Source organism: Myotis nattereri, assembly GCF_964212035.1.
Source record: "Myotis nattereri genome assembly, chromosome: 13".
Taxonomy (NCBI): Eukaryota; Metazoa; Chordata; class Mammalia; order Chiroptera; family Vespertilionidae; genus Myotis; species Myotis nattereri.
Window position 1 is genome coordinate 37252457 of NC_138088.1, and position 18235 is coordinate 37270691.

Consider the following 18235-nt stretch of genomic DNA (forward strand, 5'->3'; position numbering starts at 1 on the left):
CCAAACTGGTTGTGGCTTAATCACGGATTCTTAAGTGAACTTTTGTTCTATTTTGACTGCGTGTGCATAGTGGTGAAGAATATATAACCATTAGCACAGTCTGGTGCCAATGCCTTTAATAGTACTAAGGTACAAGCAATTTCCTCCACCATCAGTGTAAATGCCAACGTAGTGAAAAAAAAGCAAATAATGTTTTAGTATTCCTATGAAAATAGTCTTGATCTCACATACCGCCCTGGAAAAGTTCTCAAGGAGCCTGAGGGGGTCTGATAGACCACATTTTGAGAACTGCTGCTCTATGACATCCATGTTTGTTTTAAAAGAAAAATAATTATTTTTTTAAATTTTATTTTTCAAAGGAGAATTTAACTTGGGGTGGTGAACACACAATATAATGTACAGATGATGTATTATAAAATTCTACACCTGAAACCTATATAATTCTATTAACCAATGTCACCCCCAAAAATTCAATAAACAAACATAAACATAGTAGATAAAAAATTTATTTTTCAATTACAGTTGGCATTCAACATTATTTTTATATTAATCTCAATAATTATTTCCATATACATTTTCTCATAAATACTCCTGGAACAAGATACAAGAAGATGTGGCATGTTATCCTGTGATTTTTGCCTATCCTTGACACACCACTGCATATCCCAGGGAAACAAGCAGGAGGGAGGAATTTAAGCAAGGATTATGTAAAGAAACGGGTCTTTCAACATATGGATGAGGAGGCAGAAAAGGCAAATTAGTAAATGATCATTTTTTAGTAAAAATTATTTACTCTTTGTAAAGGCTTCTATTTTGTGAGTAGCAAGTAAGACAGTTTTAGACTGTCCTCTACAAGTGGCAGTGAAGCCTCTGGCCAGAGTTAAACGTCTATTCAACCCTGGCTAAGTAGCTCAGTTGGTTGGAGCACCATCCTGTACACCAGTGGTTCTCAACCTTCCTAATGCCGCGACCCTTTAACACAGTTCCTCATGTTGTGGTGACCCCCAATTTCATTGTTACAAATTGAACATAATTAAAGCATAGTGATTAATCACAAAAACAATATGTAATTATATATGTGTTTTCCGATGGTCTTAGGCGACCCCTGTGAAAGGGTCATTTGACCCCCAAAGGGGTCGCGACCCACAGGTTGAGAACCGCTACTGTACACCAATATGTTACAGGTTCGATTCCTTGTCAAGTCACATACCCAGGTCACAGATTCCATCCCAAGTTGAGACAAGTAGAGGAAGCAACTGATTGATATTTCTCTATCTTTCTCTCTCTCTTCCTCTCTAAAATTAATAAAAATGTGTCCTCGGATGAGGAATAATTTTTTTTTAAATATATTTTATTGATTTTTTACAGAGAGGAAGGGAGAAGGATAGAGAGTTAGAAACATTGATGAGAGAGAAACATCGATCAGCTGCCTCCTGCACATCCCACCCAGGGATGTGCCCGCAACCGAGGCACATGCCCTTGACCAGAATCGAACCCGGAACCCTTGAGTCCGCAGGCCAACACTCTATCCACTGAGCCAAACTGGTCAGGGCAGAGGAGTAATTTTTTAAAAACAGATCAAAGTAATCCAGTAAAATGTATTCTGGGGAACAAGGTATCCACCAAAAAATTCCTTCAGAGAAGCACTTGTACATTATACATTTGAGAATTAGTTAGCTTATCTAAGGATCTTCAAAACTTATAGCTGTGTTAAAGCAAACTTGACAACAGTTGCAGACCATAGTCAAGTTACTGAAACCTAGCCCAGCCCTAACTTGTCTTTGTTTCCAATCCACACATGCACATCACTGCCAAGATTAATCCCCCTAAATCATTCTCATTTTGCTCAAGAATTTTTAGTAATAATTAAGAGCTAACACCAATGGAATTCTTAACCAGGTACTCAGCATTATACTGAACAATTTAAATGAAATTTCTTATTCAATCCTCCCAGTAACTCAATGAGGTACATTCTGTAGTTCTCCCCGGAGATGAGAAAACTGGCTTAAAGAGATATAATAACCTACCCAAAGTTGCTGAGCTTCCGAGTGGCAATGCTAAGATTTCAACCTAGGCTTGAGTTAAAGCTCTCAACCCACTGCAGTATTTCTGCAGAGATACCATTGGCCTAATAATCACTTCGGACACTTGCTTTAAAAAACAACAACAACAGTTTATTGGGCACAACTAAAGGCATGTGGATCGGATTTCTCTGAATCACAGCAGGTTTAGGAACACCTATAAGTTAACTTCATACTTCCTACAGAATGAAGTTGATTTCTTACAGCTAAACTCCTCCTAGCAGGATTCTAGGAGAAGGGCAAAATTCCTAAAATCAGCCTACGAAGCTCTTCAGAGTCTATCACTCGATTGACCTTTTTGGTCCCATCTTGCCCCAAGTCCCCTCTCTGTGTCAGTTACTCCTATTCATCACAAAGGTTTCCTTCACAGGGTATTTGCATATACTGTTCTTTGGCCTAAGAAGCTCTTCCCTCCTTAATCTGGTTAACTTCCGCTCACCTTCAGGCCTCAGCACAATGGACATTTGCTGAGAGAACCTTTTCTGAACTCTCTGCCTAGGTGAAATCCCTACCTCTTAACCTCTCATAACACTGTGTACCACATTTGTAATTTTAAAAATGTATTCATGTGCTCTAGCCGGTTTGGCTTAGTGGATAGAGCCTCGGCCTGGGGACTGAAGGGTCCCAGGTTCGATTCCGGTCAGGGGCATGTACCTTGGTTGTGGGCACATCCCCAGTGGGGGGTGTGCAGGAGGCAGCTGATCGATGTTTCTCTCTCATCAATGTTTCTAACTCTCTATCCCTCTCCCTTCCTCTCTGTAAAAAATCAATAAAATATAAAGAAAATAAATAAATAAAAATGTATTCATGTGATTTCCTATCTCCCACTATGAACTATAAACTCCACAAAGGTTTTTGCTCATTATTTTTTCCTCAGTGTCTAGCTTAGTGACTGTCACATAAATGGTGCTTATTCAATAAGTATTTGTTAAAAGAAATAAATTCAAGGCTTGTTAACTATTCCCTATTTAACCGGCCAACCTATTGTCCATTCTTACTCAACAGAGACCTACAGTTACAAAGGTTAACTCCTTTATCTATATCTTTTCATCTTTATCCAGACTCTAGACCTTTCTCCACCTCTTCACCTAAATTGCTACAAGGTAGAGCCTATATTTCCCTTGTTTCACAAAGCTCTTTTTTTATATATAATTTTTAAACTATTTTTTTTTATTGATTTCAGAGGGGAAGGGAGAAGGAGAGAGAGATAGAAGTATCAATGATGAGAGAGAATCATTGATTGCCTACCTCCTCCTATGAGGGATCGAGACTGTAACCCGGGCATGTGCCCCGACCAGGATTGAACTATGACTTCCTGGGGTTCACTGAGCCACACTGGCCAGGCTCACAAAGCTATCTTTAATTCACTAGCCCATAACATTCTCCTCTAAACTGCTACATCACTTTCTACGCCAATCATTTGACACTTCATCATATACTGCCATGTATCATTATGAAATATTTCATATGTAAGTGCCTTGTTTTATTATTATTTTTTAAATTTAAGCAGTATTACGTAATTTGTATGCCCTTAAAGCAGTGGTTCTCAACCTTCTGGCCCTTTAAATACAGTTCCTCACGTTGTGACCCAACCATAAAATTATTTTCGTTGCTACTTCATAACTGTAGTGTTGCTACTGTTATGAATCGTAATGTAAATATCTGATATGCAGGATGGTCTTAGGCGACCCCTGTGAAAGGGTCGTTCAACCACCAAAGGGATCGCGACCACAGGTTGAGAACCACTGCTTAAAGGGTAGTTATAATTTAATTTGCTACAGGAGTACCCAGGCACATCATAAGTTCTCTGGAAATATCTGCTGAATGAATTTATGAAGAACTTTTTGTGGCCAGCAATGTGGACTCAGGCTGCAGTTTATTTTCAAATTTGGTAATTGACAATTCTCCTTGGAGGCACCTGGATACTTGATACTATCTTTATGGAATACCTTCAGGGCCCCCTTTTGGCAGACAGTTCAAAACAAATGTGACAGGAGAAGATTAAAGTAACATACTATCTTAAATTTCCTGACATATTTAGAGCAGTTCCATTCTAAATCCATTACTGAATTATTAATATTATATTCCATAACTCTTTAGGATAATTCTACCTTGTCAATCCTTGTTCTTGTCCTCAGAAGTTGGAAGAATGTTTAAATATTTTCAGTAGATTAATTTCTATTTCAAAATACATCATTTAGGGAAATATATTTTTGGCTGTGGTCATGTTACTCTCTTGGCTGAATATCATCCTATATAATAAAAGCCTAATACGCTAAGTGTCCGGTCATCAGTCTGGTTAGCCGTTCAATCAAAGCATAATATGCTAATGATATGCTAAGGCCACTCAACTGCTCGCTATGACATGCACTGACCACCAGGGGGCAGACGCTCCGACCAGTAGGTTAGCTTGCTGCTGAGTCCGGCTGATGGAGACTGAGTGACACAGGCTGGACACACCCTGGAGCCCTCCCATGGTCCCTCCCCAGATGGCCAGCCTCCCACGTCCCTCCCCAGGCCCTGATCATGCACTGGCGGGGTCCCTCAGCCTGGCCTGTGCCCCCTCCCAATCTGGGACCCCTTGGGGGGTCAGAGAGTCGGTTTCGGCCCAATCCCACAGGCTTGGCCGAGGGATCCCACTGGTGCACGAATGCATGTACTGGGCCTCTAGTTTACCATAAACCTAAACCCCATGTAAAATGCAGGAGTGCATTTTAACTTTTTTTTGGTCAGACTAAGATTTAAGTAATTAAGACTTTTTTTCCTTCAAAATCAGAAAGTAAATTATAATTCCTATTATTCTGAGTCTTATTTGAAAATGCAAGAGCCAAGACAATATTGACAGACAATACTGAAATTCAGGGTATATGTGTCACTCATTTCAAATGCAAGGAATTAATTTATTTCATGAGTCTTATTAACCATTATTTTTCCCATACTAATTTAGAAATATTAAAAAATTAAAGTTTGATAATGAAGAATTATCAGTTATCTGTTCCTCCTTAGCTGTCCTATGAACATTTTATATGTAGCTAATTACATCTGTTAACAGCTTTATTGAGATGTAATTTACATACTATATAATTCACTCATCTTAAGTGTACAATTCAATTTCTTTTAGTATACTTTCAGAGCTGTGCCACCATCATCAGAATCTAATTTTGTTTTATTTTTAAAACTGAAATAGAATTTACCATGTGTATTATTACCATTACAACTTTAAGTCTGAAATAGTTTCATCACCCCAGTAAGAAACCTCATATCCATTGGTAGTCTATTCCCATTTCTCTCCAACCTTTACAGCCCTAGGCAACTACTAATCTCTATCTCTGAACTTGCTTATTCTTAACATTTAGCATAAATGGAACTGTACAATATGTTTTTTTGTGACTGGCTCCTTTCACTTAGCATAATGTTTTCAAAATTCATCCATGTTGTCACGTGTATCAGAACTTCATTCCTTGTTAACACCTGATAATATTCTATTGCATGGATATACCACATTTGGTTTATTCATTCATCGGTTGTAGGGTATTGTGGTTGTTTCCACTTTTGGCTATTGGGAATAATGCTGCTATAAACAATTGCATAGAGGTCTTTGTGTAGACATATGTTTCTATTTCTCATGGATAGATACCAAGGAGTGAAATTACTAGGTCAGGTGCTAATCACTCCTAAGATGAAAAACAGCTTTTCCTTTTTTTCTATTTCAAAGGATTTGTGACGTAGCCAGGGAACAGAATTTTCATGCAAATGCTAATATCAAAACCTTTTTGAAACAAAAAAATGTTAATCTGCACACAGCTTTGCTATCAAAATAACTGTGTCATATTACCTTCCAATTTGGGGTTCATATAGATATTCTAAGATGAGGTGAGAACTCCTTTACATTTAGTGTAAATCATAAAACTAAATGGAGCTTGCACTGGCCTATTTAATTAACAAAGTAGGATCAAATTCTATTTTTTGAGCGGAATGCATATATCCATCTCTTGTGGCTAACAATTGCTTAAGAGATAAATACACAGTAAGAGAAGGCTTATACAGTAGGAGGAGCAATAAATAGGAATTTAAAATATCAAACACCCTGATTAAATTAAACACAGTCCATCCCCTAGCGGGGCCTGTTTCTCATCTCATAAGAAAAAAAGTGAAGCATTAATTATAATTCGTCATGTAAATTCTCAAAGCCTTTCATAAAAGCATCTTTCAGAAACTGGAAGCCAAATAAACTTCTGGACACAAGTTATTTTTCCCTCGCTGGCAATGTACACTCTAAGTCAAATATATTCAGGAAGCAAACTTTAAACAGAGAATTAGCAGCTGATTTTAAAATTCTACATAAAAAAGGGAGGGCTTAAAAGGGGGGGGAAAGTTTAAAACAGACTTTTTAACTTAAAGAAAACTCAAATATCTTGCAGCAGAAATGAGGCATAACCAAGGGAAAACCACCAGACGCCCTACCAAGCACAGCACCAGAGAACGCCACAGGTCGTCCAAAAGACTCATTCGTCTTAGCCAACAGCTCTTTCCTCCCGCCAAAGCTGCCCCTAGAGCGTCAGATCATCACCCGATCGGTGATTTATTATTATTTTTCCCTTTTGATCACCCCCACCCCGACACACACACACACACACACACACACACACACACACACACACACACACACATCCACCTGCGTGGAGGTGTCAAGGCGACTAGAAATGGTTAACAGTGACCAGCAGCGGGGAGAGAAATAAACGCCCCTGACAACCCACAGCTGAGTAAGCAAGAGCTGTTGATTCACCAACGTGTTCCCTTTGGAGACCGTCGGCGGGCGCTTGAAAGCCCAGGCACCTTTTAGGAGGCTCGTAGAGAGGGAGAGGTCATATTTTCTCCCCACCCCCAGCCCCAAACACACGCCGATTCGGGTGGGAGCCGGCTGGTCGAGGCAGTCCCTGCCCACCCGCCCCGCAGGAATAGCATCGGCATTAGAGCATCCGATCCCTGGCGGGGCTTGTGTAACTCCCCCACATGAGCTCCGACGCGGCAGGGACCGGCCCCTGCGCCGAGGGCTTCAGCAGTCAGTCGTGCCGCCCCAACCCCCGCCACGATGACCGATGCCGCGGCCGGAGCTGGAGACCCGAGAAATGGCCCGGGAGTCCCCTCCCCTCACCTGGCTCGGTCCCACCTGAAGGCAAGAGCGGAGAAGGAAAGAAACAGGCGGGGGGCGGGGGACGGGGGAGTTGGGGGGGCTGACCTTGTGGCTACTGACAGCGGAGCGGCGCATCCTGCTGCTTCCTGGAAAGCGGCCCAAAGCACATTTTCCCCCCTGGAGGAAGGAAACGGGAGGGCGCCGGCCGGGCGGCGGTGGTCGGGGCGGGCTGTGCAGCCTCCGGCGGGGACGGTCCGAGGACTACATCTCCCAGGCTGCTCTGGGCCGCCCTGCGTCGTGACCCCGGCGCGCACGGAGGCGGGGACTCTTACCTCACAGAGGTAGCTCCTCCGCCGGCAGCAACTCGGCGCCCGCGGTCCATGGACCGGAACCCCGGGCCGACGGGCAGGAACCCGGACTGCGATCGTCGCCTCCTTGTCCCAAGCTCCTCCTCCTCGCTCCCCGCCGCCGCCTCCGGACGCCCGCAGGCCGCGCAGCGCCGCCGCCCGGCTCGCAGAGCTGACCCCGGAGGCTGGGAGGCGGGTTCGTGGCCGCCGCGGGACTGAGGCCTACTCCGCCGCCTGTCAGTGCTATTGTCCCTGGGACCGGCCCCGACCGGGTGCCCCGGAGAGGCGAGTGCTCCGGCTCCGCGGAAGATGCCGGACCAAGCCCTACAGCAGATGCTGGACAGGTAGGGGCAGCTTGGGGGGCGCACGCGAGCCGCGGGGAGCCCGGCCCTCCCTGCCCGCGCCGGCCTCGAGGCGCTTCGACCGTCCGCGGAGCCGGGCGGGCGGGGAGGAGTCCCCGGGCCTGGGGCCGGCTGTGGGGTAGAAAGTTTGGCGTCCGTACCCGGGGGGGCCGAGCCGGCGGCCGGGGTGCGCGGACCCACAGCGAAACTTAGTTAACGAGGAGCGTCTCGGATGGTGGGGACGCCGTTCTGAAAGGGGAGGCAGTCGTTGTAACCCACAGAAGGAGTTTTCTTTTTTCTATTCTGTACTCTCCTCCCCCCCCCCCCCCCCCGCCCCACTAACTGTGCTGTAACGTGTTTGTCAGCGATGTCACTGGCGAGAAGAACCAGGCTATCTTCTTAGAAAAGGGAATGATCCTCTTACAGTGAATTTCCAGGCTCTTCCCAAAACCTCAGGATCAGCCCGATAGGCTGGCTTCCGCCCTCCGCCCCCCTCACCCATCCCCGCTCCCGGGCGGTGAGGCCCGTCAGGAGGACCCGCCCGGAGCTGTAACGGTCACGCCGAAGGGTCGAGGTGACGGGAAACAGCCGCCGGTGCCCCGCACCGAACACTGAGCGTATCTGACGATTTCGTGGAGTTCGCGGGAAAGGGTCATCTTCTGTTGGGGCCACTTGCCCATTTCTGGGGGGCCGGGGGCGGGGGTGGGTCCCGTACCTAAAACTTTTTGTGGCATCGGATGCATCGCCCTCTGCTGTTCAAATGCTTAGTCCTTGGGCGCTACCTTGAGATTTTTGGAGCCTGGATCCACAGTTTCCCCCTAGTCTGGGCTTAACTTCCTGGCACAGCCAGTGCCGTGTTGATGGTGACAGCTCTCAGGGGCCGCCTGCCACCCAGTTCAGCCAGCGGCGCTGCACTGCTCTTTGCGCCGAGCAAAGGTCCCGCCGTAGGGTGTCCGGTGCGAGGCCTGCCTCCGTGGAGATTCTCTCTGGCTAAGCGCTGTTCGGATCCACCGCATCCGGACCCCAGATCACCCGAGAGAGAGAGAGAGCATCTCCCCCCAGAATGGGACATCTCCTTTGGAGCTGAGAATGTTGAGGCATCTAAAGTTCATAGAAATCATGTTGCTGACTTTTTTTTCCAGCTGGGATTACCCAATGGTCTCTTCAGCTGACCATGAGGTCAGCATTCAGGCCAAATTTATTGACAACTTTGTGTGTGTGTGTGTGTAAATAATCTACAGGCTCCAGGAAGGCAGAAACGTAGTCATCATTATTTATTTTGAAAGCTAGAACGGAGCCTTGTACTCCACGGGTCATCAATACATATTTGTTTTATGAACAAAATACTACGTGATTTTTTCCCCCCTCAGGTGTCTAGGGGTCTGATAATTTACCAGTTTTTAGTTTGTGTGTTTCATTGCAATTTAGAAAATGGCAAATATGCCCCCAGGAGACCACCTTCTATCACTGCCAATTCCAATCAGATAATATTCTATTCTGGTGCAGGGTATTTTGTAATTAAATTTTTTTTTTTTTCCCACTGAGGGCCTTTGACTTATGTGAGTGACTTTAGAAACGTTTGTGTGTCCAAAAGCTGACCTGGTTTTCATATGCTCTTTGGAGATTTCCATAAAAGTAAAAAGCCAAGGAGTGCTAGTGAGGCATTTAAAGCATCTCAACAGAAACATAGAAATTCTGGCTGCATTTACTAAAGCAGGTGACTGTAATACGGGCTTACCCTAACCTTTACCTTTTAGACATACCTCAAGGTAGATTCTTAAGATGGCATTCAAAGACTTTTATTATGTTATTAAATCAGTAGTTGGCAATCTGCCTCCACATTAGATTAACCTGGGGAGCATTTTAAAGTATGGATGGATGGATGGCTCAAGACCAATTAGATCACAAGTTTCTGGAGGATGGGTTCTGAGCATTTATAGTTTCAAAAGCTTTCCAGGTGTTTCTGATGTGGTTGAAAACCTACCTTAAACCTTAAACCATAAGGGATTCTTTCATGATAAGAGATAGTAACAGGTTAGTGAGAAAAACTTGGGTTAATTTAGAGACCAAAATCTTGAAATTCTCATTTTGCTACTTACTAGCTATGTGAGTTTGGGGTTAAGTTCTGAGGCTATACATCTCATTTATAAAATGGGAATATTCTTTCTCACAGGATGGTAACAAATGAGAAGAGGTGTAAGAACTTTATAAAACAATAAAGTGTTGCCCTAACCGGTTTGGCTCAGTGGATAGAGTGTCGGCCTGTGGACTCAAAGGTCCAAGGTTCGATTCCGGTCAAGGGCATGTACCTGGGTTGTGGGCACATACCCAGTAGGGAGTGTGCAGGAGGCAGCTGATCAATGTTTCTCTCTCATTGATGTTTCTAACTCTCTATCCCTCTTCCTTCCTCTCTGTAAAAAATCAATAAAATATATTTTTAAAAAAACAATAAAGTGTTATTAATATATTAGACGCACATAGGTTACTTAAGATTCTAATATAACAAACCAGTGTGGCAATTTTCTCCCCATCTCTCTCATAGTTACTATATTAATCTGGGCAGACTCAGTATGCAGGTTGAACACAAAGATACTTGATGGGTTCGTTTGAGGAATACTAACAGGCCCAACAGATTAAAATGTCAGCCTGTTGGGGCCCATAATTCTTGCCTTGACTTTGGCTTCCCCCCAGTTTCTTTGGGTGGCAGTTTTTGAGGGGCAGAATTTATCTCCTAAACTTATCCATATGTTGATTTCTTCAAGTGCCTACATATGTTCGGTATCATTCTAGGCCAGTGGTTCTCAACCTTCCTAATGCCGCGACCCTTTAATACAGTTCCTCATGTTGTGGTGACCTCCAATTTCATTGTTACAAATTGAACATAAAGCATAGTGATTAACCACAGAAACAATATGTAATTATGTATGTGTTTTCCGATGGTCTTAGGTGACCCCTGTGAAAGGGTCGTTCAACCCCCAAAGGGTCTCGACCCACAGATTGAGAACCGCTGTTCTAGGCCCTTGTATATGGTAGTAACCATAACCAAAAAATGCTCATATGGAACTTAAATTCTAGTGGGATTTGTGTCCCATAACTGTCAAATAAAATTAAGATGGCGTTTAATTGTAACATGAATGGTATGTTCAGTTTATACCAATCAGTCTTTTGGGGTTTTTAAACCAATGGCAATTTATAGCTGAAGTTGAATTGCTTTGTCTTTTGTGAGTAACTAAATTTAGTTTAGCAATTGCAGTATTTGTAGATGATAGATATAGATTTTTTGCCTTTCATTTTTTTGCCTTTCATTTTATAAACAATAAACAACTTTATGTAAACTTATTATTTGAGTCTTTTAAATTGAGGGTAAGGGGAAAGGGGTCATTTTTTAGTGTCATGAATGATTTAGGTTCGCAAATCATTGCCCTGAAGTGATAACCATTTATAAATTCAAACCCTTTATATTAAGCTCTCTGAACCTTGGTCAATTTTTCTTTCCTTCATTGCCACACTTTTTTAAGGAGGTGCCTGTCATATATTATTCTATCACCATCTACTTTCTCTAATGTTCCTCAAAATTAGAATTAAATGTATAGAGAATACTAAGAATATGGTAACAAACTGCAGGAATGGACCTCAGGTTCAAAGTCTGGGCCTGCTGAGAAATGCTTCTGGAAACTTGACTTTCGTGTACCCTGTCTCACAGTAAACACTCAGGAATGTGTTGAGGTTGTTTTGCATCACTGACTTGCACCTGGTGAGTAAGCAGGGAATGTAGTCAGTGTCCCCATAATAGTCAGATGAAGGAAAAGCAAGGAGAATAATCTTCTCCCTACCTGCCTCCTATATATTTACTTCCATCTGTATGTAAAACATAGAAACTTCACTAAGTCCTCTTTGACCATTAACCCCAGTCCGGTATTGTCTCCCCATCTCCACTATACTATCATAAATGGATTTATATTTTTCTAGTATTCTTTGTTTAATGCTTATATACCATATATAACAAATAGTTTTGTTTTTGTTTCTAAAATTTAAATCTACACTTGCTTTTTAAATCTTGTTTTGAGCTGTGATATACAGCAATAAAAAATAATATATATATAAAATATCTATCTTAACATACCATTTTCTTTTTAATTCATTCCCCTATGACATTTAGTTTTTATTTTCTCTTTATTATCTCTCTTTATAATTTGACTTTCACTTTCCTTTCTTGTCGTAGCTTCTACTAAAAGTATACTAAAGGTCACCCACCAATATATGTAATGAAGATGAAACCAATCCACCACCCCCTAACTTCTTAAAACTATGTTATATCAGACTATTTACCTTTTGCTTTTTTCTTCCTCATATATCATCTTTTTACTCCCTTCAATCACTTAAGTATGGTTCAATCCTCAGCACTTGTCAGTCTTCTCTGAAAAGTATACTCACTATTTCATTTTCACCTCTATTTGAGTGACTGACTCTCAGATGTGTGTCTTTATTCCTGATCTCTTTCCATATTTTAGTGTCTCATTTCTAGCTGCTCAATAGATATTGCTACTTGTGTATACTTATTACTATCACCTTAACCTATCTAAAGTGATATTTCCCTGCCTTTTTACCTATCTTGACTTCCTAATGTTTGGTCTTTATTAAGACCATTCTTCTAGACTACCAGCCATAAAACCTAAGTCTTTTTTTTTTTCTTCTTTTTTGCATCTTTCCCTTCAAATCCACTTGCTTTATCAAATATTGTGGGTTCTACTTTCTCTGACTCAGTTTTTCCCTTCTATTTTGACTTTCAGAGTGGTATCAGAATTAGCCATGGCACAATTTTAATCATGTCATATCCATGCTCTAAAAATTGTCAGTCTTTATGTCGTCTATAGGATAAAATCTAAACTTTCAAGACCCCAGTGAAGGAGTTTAAACCTACTAATATAATCCAGCCCCAACCTATCTTAAGGATTATTTTCTGCATTCCACTTCATTGTCTTCTGAATATATCCTGCACCTTCATCTCCTTATTTTTGCTTAAATTACTTCTTCCCTTTTAACACCTGGCTAACTCTTACCCATCTTTATAATTAAGCTCATATATCATCTTGAAGCATTGCATAATTCCTTCAGGCAGAGTGAGTTACTCCTTCCTGTGTTTCCATAGAACCTTTTATGTATTCATTTTAGTATGTCACATTGTATTATAAATTATTATTATTATTATTATTTTGTTGTTGTTAATCATCACCTAAGGATATTTTTCGATTGATTCTTAGGAAGATTGGAAGAGAGAGGGAAAGATAGAGAGAACCATTGTGGTTGCCTCCTGAACAAGCCCCGACCAGGGCCCGGCCAGAGAGGAGCCTGCAACAGAAGTACGTGCCCTTGACCAGAATCGAACCCGGGACCTTTTGGTCCACAGGCCGATGCTCTTATCCACTGAGCCAAACCAGCCAGAGCTGTAAATTTTTTAATGCACCTATTATGTGTCTCAGAGCCTTCTACACTCACCCTTTACCACCACCAGCATGCACATTCAACTGGAAGTTCATTGAAAACAGAAACTATTCCCTTAGTAAGAGAAATTCCCATTTCTCTACAAGAAAACACTGTTGAATCAATGTCTTTTCCCCCCATTATTTATGACATACTAGTGCTTAGAATATTCTTACAGGCACTGTTTAAACAATTGTCTTATTTGTTCAAAACCATTTGTTTTCTTATTGCTTATTAAGCTTGAGTATCAATTATTGAGCCTGGCCTTCAGGACCCTCCGTAATCACATTGATTGTGTTTCCTATTATGTTTAAGACACAGAGTATATGGTTGGCACTAGCTGTCTTTTTAAAGTGTTGCTTCTCTTTAAGAATGAATACATAAGAAGAAGAAAAAGAAGAGTACATAAGTACATGTCTTTTGCCCAAGCCAAACTGATTTGCACATTGTCCTTGGAACAGGTTTTCTTTTCAGTCTTGTCTTTCAAAGTTCTACCCATTCTTTAAGACCCACTTTAGGTTCTGCCTCATTTATAAAGCTTTTCTGAACATTTCAGCCAGAAATATTTTTCACCTCTTATCCAGACTTATGTAGCAATTCTTTACTTGCCATACATACCTGCATGCCTCCCAATTCTTTACATGCCATAATTCATAAGATAAAAGATAATATTTATATGGCCCATTAGAGTCAATTAGAAGGGTTTTAGATTTCTGGTGAAACCTCCTTATGGCAGCAAAAATGAAACAGCATTTCTTGTACTGGCTACGATTTCCTAAGAATTGAGAAATGGAAAATTTTATCAGAATACACTAAACATATGGCAGCATGGTGCAGTGAAAAAAGCTGAGTGAGTCAAGGCCTAGGTTGCATCAATACCTCTCTGCTTAACTGTGAAGTCTTGGGCAGATTACCTTTCTGGGCTTTTAATTCCTTAGATAAGATGGAAATAATTATGCTTTCAGAGTTTATGAAGGTCAGACAAAGGGTATAGTATGAATACTGGTATATGCTCAATAAATGACTTCTTTCATTGTGATGTATTTCTCTTTAACTTTGCCCTTTGGTAATGTGTCATGATTGTGGTTATATCTCTTTGATGAATCCAGAAACTTTAACTTCCATTCCACTTGAGTGAACAGACATAAAGAGATTTTTAGTCCTGTTGGTATAGTTCCTATTCCAGAATACATGGGATATGACGCTTTTAGTCCTTAGACAAAGCAAGCAGTGTGCAGTTTTTTCTATTGTCAAGTTGGGCCTTCCTTCCATTAACCAGAGTATGGATCTCTAAACTTGTTCTGAATTTTAGGGGGTTCGTTCTGTTCCATAAACAGCCATGCAAATACATTAAGGAACTCCATATAATAAAAGAGCAGCAATTTAAAGCTTGTTTCGTTGCTCTCTCTCCTACATCCTGGAATTGTTCTATTCTGTTATGTTACACTCCAGTTTTTATCAGTGATCTCTAGGGCAGGAGTCTGATTTCCTAGATGTTTCTAATAATCTATGTATATAAAATCCTAAGCGACTGTTGTGACTGGTCATTGTGACGCACACTGACCACCAGGGGGCAGATGCTCAGTGCAGGAGCTGCCCCTTGGTGGTCAGTGCACTCCCACAGCGGGAGTGCCACTCAGCCAAGAGCCAGGCTCATGGCTGGCAAGCCACTTTGTGCACTGTTACATCCCTTGGGAGATGTTGGATCAGGTCGGGCAGTCCCACATCCCCCAAGGGGTCCCAGATTACAAGAGGGCACATGCCAGGCTGAGGTACCCCACCGGTGCACAAATCCATGCACTGGGCCTCTAGTCCAAGATAAACAACTGCAATTTGAGTCTGCAAAGATAGGCTGTACTGCCAGCTGTTTTGTTAGATTACCTATCTTGCTTAGTTAACTTATGTTCCAGTGAGAAACTATTTTATTGATGTTTCTGGCCCTTTTTTCACATACTTTTTAAATGGTTAACTTAATCATATAAAGAGGGAATGACTAACAAGTGAACCCTATGAAGTGAGGTTATCTTTGTCATCCATCCTTTCGCAACTTGTTTGTAGTATCTATGTCTTAAAACCTCTACTTCAACACCTTGGTCTTCTCATTGTCCATCATTATATGTTCATTTCCATCTCTAAACTTGGTTATGCTGCATTTCTTCCATTTATCCTTATCCTTTTCATTCCCCAATCCAACTTGAATTGTCATCTGTAGTTCTCTCCTTTTCATGAAATCTCAGCTATTTCACCCTGTGTTTCTTATTGTCATAACATTTCTGCATTACATATAGCATCTAACATCTTTTCTTGGCACTTAATGTTTTATGTGGTGGGTTTAAATGTATGTCTATCTATATTCTATACATATATTTGTTCCTTGTGGCATCAAATGATGAACTTAATAGTTACTCAAGTTGATTTAGGAGATCTTGAGTAATCTTAGATTTAAGGCGAACTAGCCATTCTTTGAATTGTTCACAAATTTTACTATTAGGATGGATATATAACTGGAAAAAGTTATATTTAAGTCATGTAGAATCAAGTGACTGATCTTTTATAGAGTAGCATTTTATACATACACATTAATGATATGGCCAATACTGTAAGGCTGTACATTTATTTTAAGGAATAAGTAATGTTTTTAGATTTGTTTAGTTTAGTTCTGTTTTACAGTATAATAGTAATTTGTCCTTTGATCACTGAACCTACCGTGGTAATTTCCAGATCTCCATTTACATACTTTGTAAACTAATATGCCCCAGCTTGGCTTGTAGGAAGGTGTGGAACTAAAATAGTGTGTACATCAGCAAGCAGGAGGCTTGAAAGAAAATGAATTGAGAGGATTTGAGTGCATATCTTAAGCCAGTGATTCTCAACCTTCTGGCCCTTTAAATACAGTTCCTCATGTTGTGACCCAACCATAAAATTATTTTCGTTGCTACTTCATGACTGTAATGTTGCTACTGTTATGAATCGTAATGTAAATATCTGATATGCAGGATGGTCTTAGGTGACCCCTATGAAAGGGTCGTTCGACCGCCAAAGGAGTCGCGACCCACAGGTTGAGAACCGCTGTGACTTAACCAGTGGTGGCGGCCTATTGAAAACGTGGGATTGAGAGTAGGAAACCAGGACTTTCTCCACTAAATACCAGGGTGCTGAGCAGAATTGCTTTATGTGTTAATTCTTTATAATACGGGATCTTAATGGAATGTTTTGTTACGCTGCAAACAGCTTTGGCAGTCTAGTTAAATCTATGGGATCTTTCTCAGAATGTTTTGAAAGAATTAAACAAAATGTATAGGATCTGAAATGAAACAAACTATGTTGAAACACAGCTATTAAAATATTAAAAATCTGACGTAGTAATATGCGCTTTAACACACTGAAATACAAGGTCTATTTATATGATTGTTTTAGGGCCATCTCTTTCCCCCCCCCCCCCAATATATTTTTTAATTTCAGAGAGGAAGGGAGAGGGAGAGAGAGAGAGAAACATCAGTGATGAGAGAGGATTATTGAATAGCTGTCTCCTGCATGCCCCCCACTGGGGATTGTACCCACAACCCAGGCATGTGCCCTTGACTAGAATTGAACCCAGGACCCTTCAGTCTGCAGACCAACTGAGCCAAACCAGCTAGGAAAGGGGCCATCTCTTATATTCAATTTCTCACACTGTGTAACAAAATTGTTTGGGTTATATATGACGGGAAATCTGCCCTAAACTAGTTAACCTAACACACACACACACACACACACACACACACACACACACACACCAGCCAGCATGGCTCAGTGGTTGGGCATTGACCTATGAATCAGGAGGTCACAGTTTGATTCTCGGTCAGGGCACATGCCAATTTCTCCACTTTTTAAGGAACAAATAGTACCCCATGCTTTTTAGGGAAAACTACTCTTCCCTGCAACATCATCTTTGTGTGTAGTTTAGGCATCTAGTCCTTCCCCATCCCCACCTCTAGAAAGGGTAATCCTTAGAGTGGTTTGAGGAGTATCCTATCCCCCAGATTACAGTGATTGGGAGGGAGGCTGAGCACATAAAGCTGGTTTTGTCATAGTTAACCTTAGATTTTTTTGCTGGGAAAGTTGATGCATTAAAGCACAAGTTTCTACTCTCCCCTCAATTCTAAGTTTGGAGAAACTGTAAACCCATTATTTTCAAACACCTATTTTCTCCTTAAAAGGAGGGAGAAGGGTATGGGGAAACAAAGAAGGGAAGCATAATTATATCAGACTTCTCAGGTATGTTCCTGGTCAGTCTGTCAAAAGTTTTTTGTTTTGTTGTTTGTTTTTAATGAGGAAAGTAAGGGTTCATATACATTATTTGCTCCTTTCCTTCCTTTTCTGCAGCCCTGAAGACTACTAATTTTGTCTTATAGGCTATTTGCCTAAAACATTTATGTGACCATTTTTATATGCTTCAAGTTAATTTTCCTTGGCCCTATTTCACAGACTAATGTTCTTTCCATATTAGGTAGATTAAACTCATACCTAGTAAGGTAGTAAATAAATTCATAAATTCTTTAGAACTTAACATTTTTTGAACTGTTATTTATGTTAAAGAATATTTAGCCCTGGCCAGTATTACTCAGTTGGTTGGAGCATGGTCCCATACACAGAAAGGTGTGGTGGATTCAATTCCTAGATTTCAGGTACTACCTCTGGTTAGGGTGCCTATGGGAGGCAACCAATCAATGCTTCCATCTCTCTGCCCCTCTCCCGCTCCCCCTCTCTCCCTTTCCCCTTCATCCTCTCCCTTCTCCCTTTCCTCCTCCTAAAAAAAAATTTAGTCACCAGAAGCAATTATTTATAACATAAGCAAATCAAATAATTGTC

At 41.3% G+C, this 18235-nt stretch overlaps 2 protein-coding genes across 4 annotated transcripts in view; one reads left to right on the forward strand and one right to left on the reverse strand.

Moving 5' to 3' along the window:
* CPEB3 (cytoplasmic polyadenylation element binding protein 3) overlaps positions 1-7502 on the reverse strand; it is a 182324-nt gene extending 174822 nt beyond the window's left edge. The window contains exon 1 of one of the 2 annotated variants that reach the window (XM_081104323.1): positions 7321-7502. The gene's annotated coding sequence lies outside the window, so the exon portion shown is untranslated. The remainder of the gene's footprint in view (positions 1-7320) is intronic. The other variant, XM_081104326.1, reaches the window with a different exon arrangement.
* Positions 7503-7545: 43 nt separating this feature from the next.
* The window catches only part of MARCHF5 (membrane associated ring-CH-type finger 5), a 46620-nt gene continuing 35930 nt past the window's right edge, over positions 7546-18235 (forward strand). For both annotated transcript variants that reach the window (XM_081104331.1, XM_081104330.1), the window contains exon 1: positions 7546-7906. Coding sequence is in view for 1 of the 2 variants with exons in the window: in XM_081104330.1 (XP_080960456.1) it covers positions 7872-7906 (35 nt within the window). In the remaining variant the exon portion in view is untranslated. The remainder of the gene's footprint in view (positions 7907-18235) is intronic.